Source organism: Vombatus ursinus, unplaced genomic scaffold (genome assembly GCF_900497805.2).
Source record: "Vombatus ursinus unplaced genomic scaffold, bare-nosed wombat genome assembly UNPS02014798.1, whole genome shotgun sequence".
In the NCBI taxonomy this organism is placed as follows: domain Eukaryota; kingdom Metazoa; phylum Chordata; class Mammalia; order Diprotodontia; family Vombatidae; genus Vombatus; species Vombatus ursinus.
The window spans coordinates 52,528,585-52,546,085 of record NW_020954576.1 but is presented as its reverse complement, the minus strand read 5'-3'; the positions used below and the strand labels follow the sequence as shown (position 1 = coordinate 52,546,085).

Here is a 17,501-nt window from a genome sequence, read left to right as displayed (position 1 = left end):
CTCTTTAATCTTCAATCTCTCCCTAACTATTGGCTCCTTCCCGACTAACCATGTTTCCCCCATACTTAAAAAATCTTGAGATCTGCCCATTTGATAGCTATATCCCCTCTCTCCTAAAACTATCTCAGCTAAACGTGAAAAAGCCATCTATACTAAGTGCTTCCACTTCCTTTCCTCTTCTAAATGGCAATTTGGCTTTCAACTTCATACAATCAAAACTTCCCTCTCCAAAGCTACCAAAATGATCCCTTAATCGTCCAATCTAATGGCCTTTTCTCAATCCTGATTCTCCTTGGCCTCTTTGCATCATTTTATGCTGTCAATCACTTCCTCCCTCGATTTTCATGCACTTCCCAGTCCTCTACCTTTATGACCACTCTTTGCAGGTTATCCATGGCATACTCAGTGATGATGGGTATCACACAAGGCTGTCCTGTGTCCTTTTCCTTTTTGCTCCTTAAACTTTTTCCACGACAGCTAGATGGCACAGTGGATAGAGCACCAGCCCTGAAGTCAGGAGAACCTGAGTTCAAATCTGGCCTCAGACCAAACACTTGTCACTAACTAGCTGTCTGACCCTGGGCAAGTCACTTAACCCCAATTGCCAAAAAAAAAAAACCAAAACCTTTTTCCACTCAAGACCCCTTCAGCACTTCTTAAACTGTGGGTCTCGACCCCATATGGGGTCTGTCTCAGTTGGTGATGTGTAAGCTAGATGGATGCAAATGCTGGGCCTGGAGTCAGGTAGGCCCAAGTTGAAATCCAACCTCAGACACTACCTGTGTAACCTTGGGCAAGTCACTTCTTTGCCTCAGTTTTAACTGTAAAGTGGGGATAAGAGCACCTACCTCCCTGGGTTGTTGTGAGGATCAAACGAGGTATTTGTAGAGCACTAGCATGGTACCTGGCACAGTTGGCACTATATAAATGCTAACTATTATGTCATCAGCTCCCATGGATTCAATTATCTCTATGTAGATGGTTCCCTGATGTATATATTTAGCCCTGATCTCTTTGTTGAGCTAATCACACATCTCCAAATGCTTGAAAATCTTGAAGTGGATGTCCTCTAGGCCTCTTAAACTCACTATGTATTTTCTTCTAAATCCTCCCCTCTTCTAAACTCCCCGGTCAAGAGCACTATCATCCCAGGCACCCAGTCTCACAATCCTGGTTCTCATCAACTTGTTTTTACCTTCACATCTATTACCTCCAGGATTAAACAGAAGGCCTGTTTGGCATTCAAGGCTCTTCATGACCTTACTCTCCTCCATCTGTACTACAGTCTAGCTACATTGGCCTATTTGTAGTGCTGGGAATACAAATTACTCCTGTGCCTCTGCACCTCTCCCTGAAAATGCCTGTAAGGCTCTGCCCCCTTGACTCTCAGCTTCCTCCAAGACTCAGCTCAAAAAACCACCTTCTATAGGCATTTCCCAGTCCCCTCTCAACTGACCTCCATACCATACTCAGTATGGCTCTTATTGCTAGTTATATATGTATGGTCTCCTCCACTCATATGTATACTCCTTTGGGGGCTGAGTTGTTTGAGTCTCCTGCTCTTTTTAGCACATAGCCTGTCGTAGTAAGGACTTAATAAATGCTTGCTGACTGACACTCATTGTGCTTATGTGGAAAAACAAAGTCCATGTGAAAGAAAAAGGACAGATTATGTACTAAAGCTCCCCAGTCTTCATAACACTAAATGCTATGTCACTGGACACTCAGATGAAATCTCAACATGAACTCAGCAGACATTATTTAAAAGTATTTTATTTAACTTTTTAATTTGAGGTAAAATACTTTTTTCTTTCAACTTCCATAACAAAATACAGAGCTATCAGTTACCCCTGGAAAAAATATGTATATTATACATATATTTCTATAACATTACATCATATATATATAATATATATATGCAAAATTCTGAAGACTTTATAGAAAGTGGAACATCTAAAAGGCACTGCACAATGGAGTTAAGATTACTTACATTTTTATGTACATATACACACTTTATTCTGCTTAAGTGGATACACCTAACCAAGTCATCTTCTATAAGTGAACATCTCATTCACAAATCCCTGCATCACAATTCTAATCAACTTAAAGAATATGCCTAAAGGTCTCAAAAACAATTTTCAATTGGTAGTTTTCTTTTTTTTCAAAAAAGAAACTAAAACCAGAACAGTTTTTAAAACAATTAGATTAAAATGTGTTCTTTTTAAACCAAAAAGATAAAAATCAAAACAAACACCATGTAGGATCTGTAAGACAAAAAGTAAAGTTATTCTTGCTTATAAAAAGAACAAAACAAAACAAGAAAAGCCACAAAACATAATTATGGAATAAATTAAAAAAAAAAGGGATAACCAGCCATTGGACTCCACCTGCCGGGCAAGAAGTGAAACCTTGGCTATGGTTTTTGTTAATGCTTCTTAGGTTTTTTCTTGGCCCACTGAAGACTAAATTAAGGTATGGTAACTCCCTGCGTTAATAAGATGGAGATGAGGGTGGAGTGGGCCTTGGTAAAGTGTTTATATTTCACCCCTACCCCCCTTAGAAAACAGTGAGCTATTTGATGAGGATGGATGCCATTAAGTCTCTTCTCTACAGGTTTTTTCCTAAGGCTATAAAAACCAACTGCTCACAAGAACATACTCTTGATTTGTTAATACAGGTGGATGTTGAAATGTCAACAGATTTAAACTTGTCAAAGTTTAAACATTTGGCACAATGGAATTTGGAAAAATTATAAAGTAACAAACAAACAAAAAACACCCTTGTTTTCATTTCTCCCTCCTCCACCTGCTGCTGCTAGACATTGATGTCACTGTCCCTGGCTGGGAGAAGTCTGGCTTATAACAGGTAGGGCTGAAGTGCAGCAAAGAGGTTAGGAAAAGGAAGTTCCAAGTCCCCTCCAGCCGTAGCACCACAACCACCACCTTCCTGAGGACCACTTCTAACATCAGTGATGTCAGCATTGCCCAAAAACCTGAGTAAGCCCAAGTTTGGCTCTGAAAAAGGGCCATCCTAATCCCAGCACACAGTGCAATCAATAAACTAACAGGCGGAATGGTGATCATAGAAAACAGATTAAACACCAACAGGTTCATAAAGCCAAACAACAATTTTCATGGAGTTGAACATTTTTTTTGAGTGTTTTTCAAGTGTGAAATCAGTGAATTTTTGTTCAAACAGAAGCAGCATCTAGGAATTCTGGCACTTGGGTTCTAGGGGGTTAAAGATATGCATTATGGATTTTTTTTTAAAGGCCTCGTGTTATCTATTCCTGAGTTCATACCGACACCTGGTGGCCCTCTCTAGGGGATGTGAATATGGGAAAGGGGGATGGCCAGACAGCCTCCTATATACCAAGTAGCATTTTGCCCCCTTACCCCAGTCCCAAGCATGCCTTCCAATTCAGAGGTAAGTCAAGGTGCTAACAGAGAAAAAACCCACAATAGGTACCAAAGGCAACCTATGGGATGTCATTGCCAAGAACAAGGGTCCCCTTGCAGGCTGGCCAGGGCCTCATTGATCAAGGCTCCTTCCTGAGGAGTGGGAAAGTTCAAGTTGCTTACTGATGTTGATTCAATTAACCGGGTGCATATAAAATCAGGATGGCTCACTGGGAGATGAATCAAGATGCTGACATTAATCCAAGCCATCCCTGGAAATCTTAAATCCAAATCACACCCACCTGTTCCAACCCTTTTCTTGACCTTTCATATCTGGTACTCTCCAATAAAAAGATTTTTAAAAAAGGAAAAAAAAACATTTTAAATGCATCATCATACTATACACAGCTGAATTAGGGTGGGGTGGAGCTGAGTTTTTCCATGCTTCCCTTAACCATCTTCTTTAACCATCCCTGCAACGATGTCCCAAGTTGATCTAATCTCATAATAGTGTAACTTCAGTTCGTACACACAGCTACTCAATTTTCCCTTCTAATCATCTGCTTTTCTTCCTGCTCTTGGCCTTATTTTCCTGGCTTTGCAAGATATGGACTTCTTATTCTTTTGGAAGAGCCACTGAAAACATTCTCCAGTGTGTGTGTGGGTGGTGGTGGGGAATACACTTTTCACTGGAATTTGGAATAGAGGCTAGGCTAATCAATGCATCACAATGAGAACCAGAACTACCCTACATAATGGGCATATGGCAAATATTTTATAGTTACACTGGGACAGAAGATCTCTCTTATTACCAGGCCTTTCCTTTTATTCTCCTTGTCTATATTTCTTGCTGTCTCTTCACTTCCTTTAGTTTCACCATACATCTACTCACACCCACATCAACTTTCTGCATTTTAGAAGATATTTCAGCTCTGTCCTTGCTTCCCACTATTCTGCTCACCACCTTGCTCCTCCCAACCCCAATAATATCAAAGATTGGGATGGAAGGAGGATAGAGAGGAGGGTTAAATCCTCACATGCCAACTGGAAAACTTAACCATGTTCCAACATTCCTGGGTTATCTGAAAAGTTGTCTGTGCCCTTCTACAGGTTGTGCCAACAGACCCGTATATTGTACAGTTATTAATATTAAGGCTCGACTTAAAGAAAATATTAAGAGAACCAGACACAATGGAAAGACATTTTCAGTAACGCTATCACACTTCTGGGTGAACTCACAATCATACTTCACTTTAACTCCCTCAAACCACAACTAGAAAGCAAAAATGAGGGTAATTCTTGTCTTTTGTTTCTTAAAGGCATCAGGCTACTTCCTCCTGCCCACTTCTTTCTTCCCTGAAAGAGAGTTTACAACTCTTCATGGCTTCTTTAATAGGTAGATTAGGTGAAAAGTCCTAAAGAAACTAGCAGCCCTTCCAGAGGGCAGAGCTTCCTGACAATCACATAGCTGCTGCTGTTGCCCCTCTGCCCTGCTCTAATCTGGCTTTACTTTTCAGGGTTTCCTGAAAACTGTGTAAAAAAGAAAAAAATTCACACCTGACTCCCAAATAAGACTGTGAGATTTCTTGCCCCTCCCTTGAAATAATCAAAAATGGAAAAAAAAAGTTTTTCCAGGCTAAATATTAAGAATTAATGGTCTCATTGTTCCCACCCCAACCCCTTTCTGTTATGTTTCCCTCTACATAAAGAGGAAAATTCATTAATGACTTCTTTATATAAATACAATAGAAAACCAAGGTGTCTGGGATCCCCAACTGTCACTATCAACATGACCAAGGTGTCTTGGTCTTTCGGGAGTTTCCTTATCCAAAGTCCAAGGGGACAGAGGCTCCCTCTCCTTCCCCTACTTAACCCTCCCCAACCCAACCCCCAACTTAGCTTTTCACATCCTGCTAATTTACAACAAAAAGATACCCCTCCCCGACCCCAAAACATAAAAATACAATAAGTCTATTCTCTAGAATGATCAAACCAGCTTAATTCCCTCCCTCCCTCCCCACCCCCCCCACTCTGCAACCTTGCTACATAAATACATGTATTCAATTATAGTATAAACAGCTCTCAATTAATTTTCAACACTAAGCATCAGCAGCAGCTGCTGTAGCCACCCCCCTGGGTCCAGCAATGAGGGGTGGAGACCCAGAAAGATTCCAGTGAATCTTGCTGCTCTCACTCAGCTCTCTGGCTTCCCTATCACCATTCCATCTTCGCTTCAGCCGAAGCTTTGGGGGCATCAAGGCATCCTCTTTCTTTTCAGGGGCATTGGCCTCAACTACTGCCAGGGCATCCTTACCAGGCCTGTCTTCACTACCTTCATTCAACTCTGGAGAGTCTTCACCTGGGCTGCTGAGGGGGCCCAAGGGCCAGGCTGGGGGCGCAGCAGGGCGTGCAAAGAAGGCGCCCTCCTCATCTACGGTCCCACTGGGTACACAGCGCTCTTCCCGCTGCTGCTCCCCCTTTTCTCTTAGTGGCTGCTCTTGGTTCTCGGGCTCTCTGTCTGCAGTTTGTTGTTCCACCTTGATCCTTGGAGGGGTAGGGGCCATGGTAGGAGTGACAGTAATTGATGACTCTTCACTGCTCTCTACTCTTTCCCGGTTCTTCCGTCCTACAGGTGGTGGCTGGAGCTTAATGGGAAACTGGGCTGGCTCCTCTGGATGCATTTGGCACTGCAGGGGTGGAACCATGAGCCCAGGATAACGAGGAAAAGTCCGGGGACTTAGATGGTAGTTTAAAACTGAGCAGGCTTGCGAATGCAGGTAGTGTTTCATTTCATCAGGGTTAAAGGAGAAGCAGCTGCTACCAGTGAAGGGGCTTAGACCTGGGGAGGGACTGTAGGAGAAGAGGGTTGGGGTCAGGGACAGAGCTGGTGAGATGGGGACATTGAGGACACTTCCACGGCCTGGCAGTGGAGAAACAGCAAAAGGACTGTGGGGATCTGGGTATATCCCAGGCCTGGTGAAAAGAGGGAGCATGATGTCTGGCTTGCGCTTCTGGTGGCTAATCCCTCCACTAGAGACTGAATTCCGGGAAGTCATGAGATCCACACCCCTACGCCACTCAGCGGAACTGTCCTCCAGCTCTGAAATCTCTGCTTTTCGTTCACTTGCATCACTCAAGGACTCCTGCCCAGAAGGAGCTAGGGAGCTCGTGGAGAATCGGCCTGGCTGCACATCACTGGTGGGGGAATGGCTGTCCAGAGGGGGAAAGTGGAAACGGGAGGAGGCTGTTGGTACTGGAGGGGCACTCTGGGGTACTACTCCTGGGAAGGAGAAAAATAAAGAAAAAGAAGTCAGGTCAATTAATTGTATCACTGTTTACTTATGCTACATCATAGCTACATTTTGTAGCAATAGGAAGAATCATTGTTGGGATTAAATGTCACAAAACCTACTTTTTCCTACTATCTGCTAAATTAGGTATTTCATTCAGTTTAGTTGCAGAGAGTTCCTTGTTCACCACATCCACAACTCAAATGAGCAATCTGGCCTGTAATTAAAGTTAAATTAGGGCTACATTACTGGCTCCTCCTCCCCAAATCCAGTGGAAAGTGAGAGTGCAAGGACCTTGTGTGTAACCCTAGGTAGATGCTAAAGATGTCCCTACATGTCTAAGCTGTGCACTTAGTTCTCTTTCTTGTGGCTATTTCTACCTACAAGGGTCTCGAAACAAAATCCCTGAAGAGGAATGCTTCAAAGAACCACATATCCTTCAGTTCATACGTGGGTGAGGTATTTGAATAAGACTACATTTTCAAGAAAATGCAAATGGAGACCTGGAGGAAAGGTGCCAAATTTCACTAAAGATTAAGTACTTTTGCTCATGAGCTCAGAGCTACCACGTGAATTCAATAGTGATTCCATTGTGGATATTTTTGGTTTCTACAATTCGGATGATATACCAACTACTCCTTTAGCAAGTTCTATATGGCAATCTCCATTCCTAGGCATGCTCTACAGAGGATGGAAGAAGATCCAGCACAAGCTCACTTTCCCAAGATTGCCTGCAGCAATTGAGCTGAGTGGAAAAGCCAGAACAATGTTATTTACTTTCACCTAAGTCTTTTCCCACAATTAACTGCACACCAACTTCTCAGCAAAGTCTCCCAGCATAAAAACTAATGGTGAAGGAAAAAGTCTGAGGATGGGTCAGTAGCTCTAAAACTACTAAGGACTGTGGTTTCTACTAAAGACCCTGGTGTCACTGAAACCCAACCAGCTCTGAAACAAAGTGAGGAAAAAAATGAGAGGATGTATAGAAACATGGAAAAAGAGTAAAAGATAATTAACAAGTGAGAAAGAGAATCCAGTTATACATGGCAATAACTCTATATTTACATAGGACTTCAATGTTTAAAAAAGGATGACCTCATAGAACCCTGTGTTAAGTAGTATAAATACTATCATTTTATAGATAAGGAAATCTGCGTTTCAGAGAGTTTACGTAGTTTGCTCATGGCCACAGAGCTAGGACTTGAAGTCAATAAAGGTATGGAAAGGAATCATCACTAATCAGCCATTCTGTGGCTCTGGTTCCAAGGACAATAATTGCAGACGAGGTAGGATCACATAGGAACTTTTTATTAACCAAGAGGCAATACAGCTCCCTCATGATTGAGCCACCTAACTTTACTCCCTCTTCAATGGATAACAGCCTCCTAATTGGCCTCTTGGCCCTCAATTTCTCCCCTCTTCAATCCATCCTCCACACAAAGGCCAAAATAATCCTTCTAAAGAATAGATCTCATCACGCTGTTCCCTTGCTTCAAAGCCTTCAGTATCGCCCCAGTGACACTAGAATGAAAACCAGACTCCTCAGATGGCACTTCAAGCCGTTAACAATTTGACTCCTGTCTTCTCTAGTGTACTCCACATTCCAGCCAAACTGAACTATAAGCTGTAGAATGTTTAACATTCTACTTCCAATTTCAGTGCTTAGAATGCCTTCTTTTCCTTTTCTCCACCTCCTACAATTTAGCTTTCTTCTTGGTTCAGCTCAGGTGCTACCTCCTCAGTGAAACCTTCTTTGAACTCCCAATTAGTACTCTTTCCCAACCCAAATTACCTTTTATTTACTGCTCTGTATATAGGCTATATTCTCCAATATAAACTCCTTGATAGCAGTTACTGTCACACTTGTCACTTTGTCCCCAGTATAATTTTTTTCTCTCCTGATCTGAACTTGTCTGTGTAGGGAACTTGGACCCAAATAGGAAACTCATGCTATGGAAATAGTGCAGATAAACTCACATATAACATAATCTTAAGAGAATGGCCTAGGGTACTGAGAAGTTAAATGACTTGTCCATGTTGAGTCAGTCATGTCAATAATAAGCGTCAAGGCAGGCCTTGAATCCAGGCCTTCCTAACTCAAGGCTGGTCCTCTACTATATCAAGTTGCCTCCTGCCTCACTCATGAATAGGCATTTAATAAGTCTAATGTGGAAATTGGGTCTTAGAGAAGCATAAGTTACACACGAAAAAGTCATATGCATGTGAATGCCATAGTTTTAGAGGAAAGTCTTATTCCATGAAATTTTCCCCTCCCGCTGTAAGTGATCTCTCTCTCCCCTATAAATTCATAGCATACTTTTCACTTTTCATACCTTTTAATAAGATTTTTAATACTGTGTTGTATTGCAAGTTACTTATATACATGTATACAATTCCCCTAATTGACAATTTCTTAAGAGGAGAGACCATGTTTTATATACAATATCCTTTTTACATCCCTTTGAATATCTAGTTTGGTGCCATGCATTAAGAATGAGGTGCCTGCATTTAGCAGGCATTTAAACATTTTCTCAGTGAAAGAAGCCCTTTTTACTAAAGTAGGGATAAATATCAGTGGTTTTCTACCTTCTAGGAAGGTGTATGCTTACCTCATTCTCAATTTAATAATTTCTCTACCTGGCACTCTGTTCACTCAATAAAGGTTCTATCCTGTTTTACTATCTTTTAAAGCACTATCAAATATATCAAATTTAAAAACACACAGACCAACTCTGGGGGGCAGCTTCTAAATTGTAAGCTCTTTGAGGGCCAGGAATATGTCTCATATATGGTTATACTCTTCCCTTCTCCCTGCCTATCCTAATGATCTGCACATAGTAACGTACAAATGCTTGCTGAACTGAATGAATTATCCCTTTAGCTCTGACCTGTAATAAACCTCACCTATACTTATGTTTCTAAGCAGTTTTTGTTTACCTAACTTACTTCAGGGTAAACTTCCCAGAGGCTAATAATTTTTCTTTTGGGTCACCTCTGATATTGATACTCATATTTGATTTGGGGGTTAGAGAACAAGAAAAAGCCAGGAAAGATGACAGTACTTGAATATATCTTACATCCATATGGCTGACCCTGAAAATTTTTCATCTGGGGACTGTGGATAGAGGGTTAAATACTAAGTCTGGTATAGAGGAAGATATACTAAGAGATACTAGGGTAGACCTTCTTGATGAGAACTTTGAGCTCATGAGAACCTTGAACTCAGCACGCCAGGGTTTCTTTTTCTTTAGGGAGGAGAGGTCATAGAAATCTTAAAAGGCACCTTAAGGAACACAAATCCAAGTCTTGAATTTAGAGAGATGAAGAAATTAAAGCTTAGCAGTTGCTTAGCACAGTGCCTGGCACATAGGTACTTAATAAAATGTTTATTAATTGAGAGAGTTCTACCTATAGTCAACAATTCAATAAACACTCATTATTGCGCAGAGCATTGTACTAGGCAGAAGTTTGTGGCAGAGAACCCAGTCTAGAACCCAGGATTCCTGATTCCTAATTAGGTACTCTTTTAAAGATTCATCCTAACCTTGCAAAAGACGATCACAACCTCATTGCCCTTAAATTAAATAAGGCCCATATATGGGATATGGGTAAGAGCAATTTCTGAACAAAACCTACTTGTATATAGGATATTGTATACAGGATAGCTGTCTATGCCCAGGCACAGCTTCCTGAAGCAAACAGGCATTGTGCCTAAAAGCTTTGCTTTGCTTCATGACTTGTCTGTGACTTTTTGATTAAGATTTGAAAGGGTTTGTATTGGTGGGAAATCTTCATACAACTCAACCCAGGCAGTTAGATAACTTCTTCTACTTCTGCCAGTCTACTGGTTGGGGGAAGACTTATTGTTCCCTTCCCAGACCTGCAAAAAAAGGAGGTTACCCCTAAGCCACTGGATGAATTCCCTATTGCCTTACAGGAAGCCCAACTCTTGCTCAGGGTTGCTGCTTGTACACTGGCTTCAAAATAGAAGGTGGTCTAATCTAGAACAGTTTTGTCAGTGAAGATTTCAGGGAAATGGAGATTTGGGAAGATTGACTTTGAGGTTATTGGTGTGATTCTTTGTCCAGTGAGATCCAATCCCCTTCCCCACCCAAACCAGGTGCATAAGGGAGGGGCTAGAGTGAGAAATAGAGGAAACAAAATTCCAGCGGCCAAAACAGGTTTGATTTCCTAACGCCTTTCCCCCAGGCATAAGGAAAGAAAACAGGTTGTAATTAGAGAGATGCATTCCAATACCAACTTTTTTTTTAAATGCATGCCCCAGGGACAGGAGGGAGTGGCTAGCAAAGGGGAGATGGAACAGTAATGATAGCACAGTCAGGCTAAAACTGCCCTAACTTGTTGTGTGTAGTAATTACAGATCTGCAATGGATCTTGGCATTCTATTCTCTCGTCAGCCACTCCCCGGTTCCAATTTTTCAGCTCTAGAACAAACTTTACCCTGGGAAGTAGTATTACCTTCATAATCAAGATCAGCTTTCCTTACCACTGCTACCCAAGGCAACAAAGTTAGAAGTTGATGGAATGACCAGAAACTATTTAATTACAATCTAATTTGTTGGGTAGTGGTGCTATTTTCATCTTTGGGGAGGAGTGAAAAGCCTTTCAGTTGTCAACTCCTGGGTCTGCCAGATCTACAGAGGAATAGGACCTTTGAGCTGTGCCAAGTCAGGTCCCCATAGACAATTGTTACCTGGGCTGCTCTGAAGGGAAACTCTACCAAAGACTATGTGTATCCTGGGGACCCTGGGGGAAGAGAAGCCAAGGAACCCAAACAGCTCAGGCTGCCCTGCTTTCAACACCCCCCCCCCCCCATCAAAGACTCTGCTTTTCACTGCAAACATGATTGAGGCCACTGTGGTTTTGATTGTATTCACTTGATAAGGTAAACCTGGTAGTTTCATAGAAAATCGGAAGTGTTTATAAAGACTCCTGTTGCAATTAGGGAGTTAAGTTCTAGAGTCTATATTTAAAAAAAAAATCAACACAAATTTAGGAATCATTTTCTTTAGACAACACAGAACCAAATCTCTAAGAGATCTAGCACTTTATACAATAAGCTTTAAAAATCATAGGAAAGGGCAATCATCTTAAAAAAAAAAGGCAGCATTGGTCAATTATATCAATGTCAATACTATGTATTATCAAAATTAAAAGTATACATTTGACCTTACTATTAACAACAACAATTGTGGACAGAATGTACTTTTTAAAAAAGGTGTATTGGGACGTGCCTGCTATTGTGAAACAAAATGTTATTATCAATACCTTTTTAAAAAAATTCCCAAAGAAACTAGTTACAAGAAAGTCCTAAGTGTCCACTGCTTCTGAGTTTCCCTTAGAAGAACTAGCATTAGACTTAGATTTCATTTCAGTTCACATTCTTTTCTCCACTCAAAGAATTGTGCTTACCATTGGGCCGAATGTTGATGAATGGATAGTTGGGCATCACCAGCTTGTTGAAATTAAACTTATATGTAAACCTTTTGCCTTTTGTTTTATGAAGGATCCTTTTGTTGTAATAGTATCTGTCAAAACAAAAACATGCATATTAATGCATCTTCCAGCTCCCCTAAGCTTATGTAAAAAAAATTTCAGGTAATCAAATGAAAGGCACATGTCATTTCAAAGGTGGAGAGAGGGGCCGGGTGGGAAGGGCAGCATGCAAAAAAGTCTTTGTCCCTCTACTCTACCCTCACCTCAACCACCTTTCCCCATCTCTCCAGCCACAGCTCTATACCCGGTTTCCTTCCTGTTCCCACTTTGGTCAGAAAGCTACAGTATACATACACTATCTCTTTTTGTCTGCCTTGCCCAGGTGGGAACAGACAACCTGCGGCACAGAGACTGGAAGTGTGGCTAGTTGGGAGGCCTATGCCTATAACCTGGGGAGAGGAATGCGGGATCGTTTTATGGTGACAGGTCATACAATGGTATATCCTGATCTGGAAAACAGCAGGCAGCTTGGGTTGCCTTAACCTCAAAGACTCAAAAGGATCTGTAGAGCTCAGACAAAGCTGGTGGATAAACACGTGGGTTCAGGGTCAACAAAGACGAAGGACTAGAGAACTTTAAGAGTGACTGGTACCTTCAGCCACTTAGACAGTACTAGACAAGTCATAAATTGCCCTTTAGACCGAGGATAAAAGATCTCTGAAACTAAGAGTGACAAGGGCAAAGTGAATAAGGAGGAAGTTCACACAAATCAACCTCTGGACCTCTTGGAAGGTCACAACCAAACAACCTATGAATTGACAAGGCCAAAAAATTTTGTTCCTGGATAGCTGTCAGTCACAGCATAAGATAACCAAATCAGCCCTGCTTGGTCTTCTCCTGAGAGGTCAGGAAGAAGAGAAATAATAACAGATGGGCACAATACCAAACACCCAATAAGACAGGGCTAAGTAATCCCCAGGATTATAAATGAACTCCAATCCTTATTTCATCACACCCTCTCACCCACTGAGGAGAATTGGTTGCCTGTCAGGATTCAATGCCAACCATGTTGGAATTTCCTCCTACAGATACCCACAAATATGCTTTCTCCTTCTGTACCTTCACTACTTACATTCAGGTGCTCTTCTGCTCCCACTCTGAAGTTATGAAGAAATTTATTTAGCCAGTTGTCACTTACTACTCCACAGCGTGCCAAGTCTCCCAAATTGTCTGATCGCCTCCTAACCCAAAGCATTACAAATACAGGTCATTTTCCCTCCCTCACCTGAGGGCCCGGCTCAGCTTGTCATAGTTCATCTGTGGTTTGCACTTTCTTCGGCCCCAGAGGCGGGCCACTTCATCTGGGTCCTTGATGACAAACTCCCCATACTCTCCCTGCTGCCAGGCAATGACATGGCGGAACTCCTCTTTCTGAAGCAGCTCCAAGATGAAATGCCACAGCTGGATCTGCCGGGAGCCTGGGGAAGACTCCGTTTTGTAGGCCCAGTCAGGGAACTGGTAGCCTTAAGACCAGAGGGAAAGAAAAAGATAAGACTAAAGAAGTTGAGAGCTATTTAAATACCAGCACCCCTACCCACTTTACATTCCACAGATCAGGATGCTAGAGTGCTGAGCAAACATACCTTAAACACTTTTTCAGACAACTGGGACTGGTCCATTAGGGAATAAGAAGGGACAAAGAAGTTACATGTCCTTATTGCAATTACTAATTCCTGGAAAAACTGGCAGCAAAACTCAGGTGTCCTAATTGCCCGTCCTTTCTTTGTTACTAAATCCTATGTCTACATCATATGAGGGCATTAAAGTTCTAAAGGGATTAAAGGGACACAGAATGAACACCCCAGAAATAATGGAATATTTTCTAAAAAATAAAGCTATACACCCCTCTCTCAAGATACTAACATTGGAATTGTGGCTCTAAGAGGAAAAAGTTTCTACAGTCTAGGACAAGGGTGTGGTGAACAGACATGTTAAGCATACATCCATAGGAAACAAGCCTACAACTGTCCTAGCAGCAACCACCCAGCCAAGAGGCTGTCAGTCACGGTTGGGCACTTGGTGTGGACAGAGCCCAAGTGGAGAAAACGGGAAACCACCAAGTGACATTCCCAGTAAACTAGAAAAGGCTCACCTCCACCTCCTTCTGGCTTTTCCACAATGCTGCAGCCCGCTTTCATTTTCTCCCTCCTGCTGACTGTTAAAAGAGACACAAGCCACAATTACTTTAGAAAGCTATTATCTTGCCTAGGTTTATTTGCATAGTCTTTTCCAACTCTCCTTTTCCCCATCTTTCCTGCTCCCAGCATTCACAAGTCTCCTTCCTCCAAACTTGTCACCTCCAAACTGTTAATCCCCAAGTCGACAAATGATGGTCCCTAGGTCATCAGCTTCAAGAGCCATAATTATCTCTCACCTGACTTTAAACCACAAAGTGTAAACACTGTCTTTAATATTTTCTTTCTTCCTCCTGACTGGCCCTTCAAAAGTAGAAAGGGAAGGCTAGAGTGAGACGGGTCCAAAAAGGCAGCCAAAACAAGTCAAACAGTTTGTCTTCTATTACTAGACAGATCCAGATGCCAAGATACACAAGCCTGAGCTCACCAGATGTACCAGTTTAAGGAAAGAAAAAAAAATCCAAACCCTTCTTATTCCCACTCAAGAATGCACATCTGATTTTGATTTCTTCAGCTGGATTATGTGAGCACGGGGAAGGAGAACTTCTCCTAACCAGAAACAGCCCCCTCCCCCTCGGAAAAAATACCCTGGGATACAGGAAGTAAACACACCACATGTACAGTCACTCAGCACCAGGAAAAAAAAAAAGATATATACACACCAAGATTTGGAGATGGGGTGTAAATAGTTCTACAATTTCTCCCTTTAGCATGAAGGTAAAAAAGGGACATGTCCCAGAATCTACTCCCTAACAAAACATAAGGCTGAATTCATTTGCCTCCTCAAGGAAATTTCCTATTACTACTGCCTCGTTTTTTTAAGTATCACTCCTCCCTTAACCCTCTGGGAGAAAGGAGAGAAAGCGGGGAGGTGGAGACAAAAGGGGATCCATTCCTGAAGGAAATCCTTTCTTTACTGTCCCATTCCTATAAGTTTACGCCATCACCAATCCTAGCACACTCATCAATCAATACACAGCACAGGCTGAAGCCAGTGGAAGTATAGGTGTCTCGGTGCCCAGGGGATGGGGTGGGGGGGATGGGTCTGGAAATCCTAATCCTATATATTTTAAGATGACTTCCCAAAGTACTCAAAAACACTTCACTTTCAATTGTCTCCTCCACCCATTTTAAAACTTCCAGAATCACTCCGATAGATTAGAGTAGCCCAGAGGATGTAGGACACAAAAAGGAGACACACAGGGAGACGGAGACACGGAGACACACAGACACACACACACACTCCTCCAGCAGCATCGCCCCCCCCAGCCGACCCCATCTCGATGTCATCGAATGTGGAAAAAAAGTAATTTTCCCAGCCTTCCAGCAAGCTTCCCTGGACAACTCTAACTCATCTCAAGACCCTTTAAATGGTCTAGGGACGTCCTTCGACTATCGCCACAGACGGGACCAAGATTCACCAATGACTTGCCCAGGAAGTCCCCTTACCTGACATCCCAATCCCTCCCCCTCGTTCCAACGCATACCTTCAGCGACTGCTCGGACCTCCCTCCCTAACTTCCAAACTTCCCTTCACAGCCCTCCCCGAGCTGGCTGTCCTCAGCCTGCGGGGCCCCCGGGGGGGGGCTGACAGGACCTCGCCACTCCCCTCCCCCTCCGCCCCAGACTCCGGGCTCCCCGATTCCGAGCCGCCTCCTCTGCAGGACGGGGCGCAGCCTCCGACCCCCACCTCAGACCGCGGGGGTTCCGCTGCGTCCTCGGCTCGCGGCCTGGGCCCCGCGGGGTCCGCACCACCCCCGGAGCTCCGAGCCCGCGCGGGGTGAGGCCCTGCTGCTCCGGGGCGGGGGGGCCCTCGGCTCCGGACCGAGGGCGGCGGGCATCGAGGAAGGCGCCGGCCTGGCGGGTGGCGGAGACAGCATCTCGGCCCCGGGGAGGAGCAGGCGCGGAGGGGCCCGGGAGGTGGCGGCTCCAAGGAGGCAGGGCCCCCAGTCGGGGCCGGGACTCACCTCACTCCTCCGCGGTCCGTCTAGGTCCCGTCTCCTCGGCGGCGTCTCCGGCTCCTCCTCATCCACCCCAGCAGGAAGTGACCTTCTCGTAGGATTCGTCACTTCCGTCCCCTAGCCAGGAAAGCAGGGAGGAGGCCGACTGGAGAGCAGAGGCAAGCCCCTCCCATCTTCCTTCACAGCCTGTCGCTACAGTCTCCTTCCCCGCCTCCCCAACCTCCGCCCCGTCTCCCTTTCCTTTCTCTTCCCCGCAGACACCGACTTCCGCCCACACTCCGCCTCTTCCTCGCCGCCCAACCCCGTGCTTCCGCCCCAGCCCGAGTGCCGTGCGTCATGATGCGGGGGCACGTTACGCACGCCCTAGGGGGCTGGCGAGACGAGAGGCAGACATGGGGCGGGGCGGGAGGCTGAAGGAGGCTCGGCGGGGCTCCCTGGGGAGTGACGTAGGCTTCGGGGAAGGGTCTTTACGCCATGCCCATGCGCGTCGGGCCTGTGCGCGTGCGAGCCAGTGTATGGGGGCGGGGGTGGAGCGTGAAGGGGGAAGGGGGCGGGGTCTCCGAAGTCTTGGAAGAGGAAAGGGTTGCAAGGAAGGAGGGAGGGGGTACCTGGAGTTGATCTAACTCAAGACTCCTGGAAAGGGACGGCCAGGCTTCGCTGGGCTCCAGACTCCTGGAAAGACACCCCTAGACTTCGCAAATCTCCAGGCTCCTGGACACACACACACACACACACACTCACACACGGCTCCAGACCCGTTCCTATGTGCCAGAACAGGGGCTCCCCTAGGTCCCTAGTAAGCACGGCCCCATCTCCGTCCTTTCACTTCTGCCATCAGCATTGAGTCAGAAAATAATTTGCACTGACCAGGTGTAATTGACAAATCATGTTTCCTCTCCTAAACCAATCAGGAGCACCCTCTCCTTTCTCTTTCCATTTTCCTTTTCTAAACTACCTTTGAAGGGAAAGCCTTAGGCTTTTTTTTTTAAAGGACTCTAAGCTTGTTTCTTGTAATTAGGAAGTAAACTTACCTTTGTTAGTCTCTACTAAAAACACTTAAGTATTTTGAGGTCCGGGGTTCTTGAACGCAGTTGAGGATGCTCACTCCTCCCCAAGTCCCACAACAAGGGATGTGTTTTGTATGTACTTTACATCGAGTTGTCTTTCAGGTAGAATGTAAGTATATCGACAGCATTTATT

General features: G+C 44.1%; 1 protein-coding gene across 2 annotated transcripts; it reads right to left on the bottom strand.

Annotated features, from left to right (window-relative positions):
- Positions 1 to 5,427: 5,427 nt before the first annotated feature.
- On the bottom strand, positions 5,428 to 16,419 carry ETV3 (ETS variant 3). Of its 2 annotated transcripts, none has more exons than XM_027870758.1 (5): positions 16,308 to 16,419; positions 14,298 to 14,360; positions 13,431 to 13,668; positions 12,122 to 12,237; positions 5,428 to 6,678 (listed from the first exon to the last, which is right to left on the bottom strand). In XM_027870758.1, the coding sequence occupies exons 2-5, from the start codon at positions 14,341 to 14,343 to the stop codon at positions 5,498 to 5,500; spliced, it is 1,581 nt and encodes a 526-aa protein (XP_027726559.1). In that variant the 5' UTR covers positions 14,344 to 14,360; positions 16,308 to 16,419; the 3' UTR covers positions 5,428 to 5,497. The 2 variants fall into 2 exon arrangements, with proteins under 2 accessions (XP_027726559.1, XP_027726560.1); XM_027870759.1 differs by lacking the exon at positions 16,308 to 16,419 and adding an exon at positions 14,580 to 14,823.
- Between the last annotated feature and the right edge of the window lie 1,082 nt (positions 16,420 to 17,501).

Excerpts from the sequence above, each read along its gene's own strand:
- ETV3 (XM_027870758.1), bottom strand. The coding sequence starts at position 14,343 with ATGAAAGCGGGCTGCAGCATTGTGGAAAAGCCAGAAGGAGGTGGAG. Across the intron at positions 13,669-14,297 it reads AAAGCCAGAAGGAGGTGGAG|GCTACCAGTTCCCTGACTGG; the intron begins GTGAGCCTTTTC and ends TCTGGTCTTAAG. Across the intron at positions 12,238-13,430 it reads AAGCTGAGCCGGGCCCTCAG|ATACTATTACAACAAAAGGA; the intron begins GTGAGGGAGGGA and ends TTGTTTTGACAG.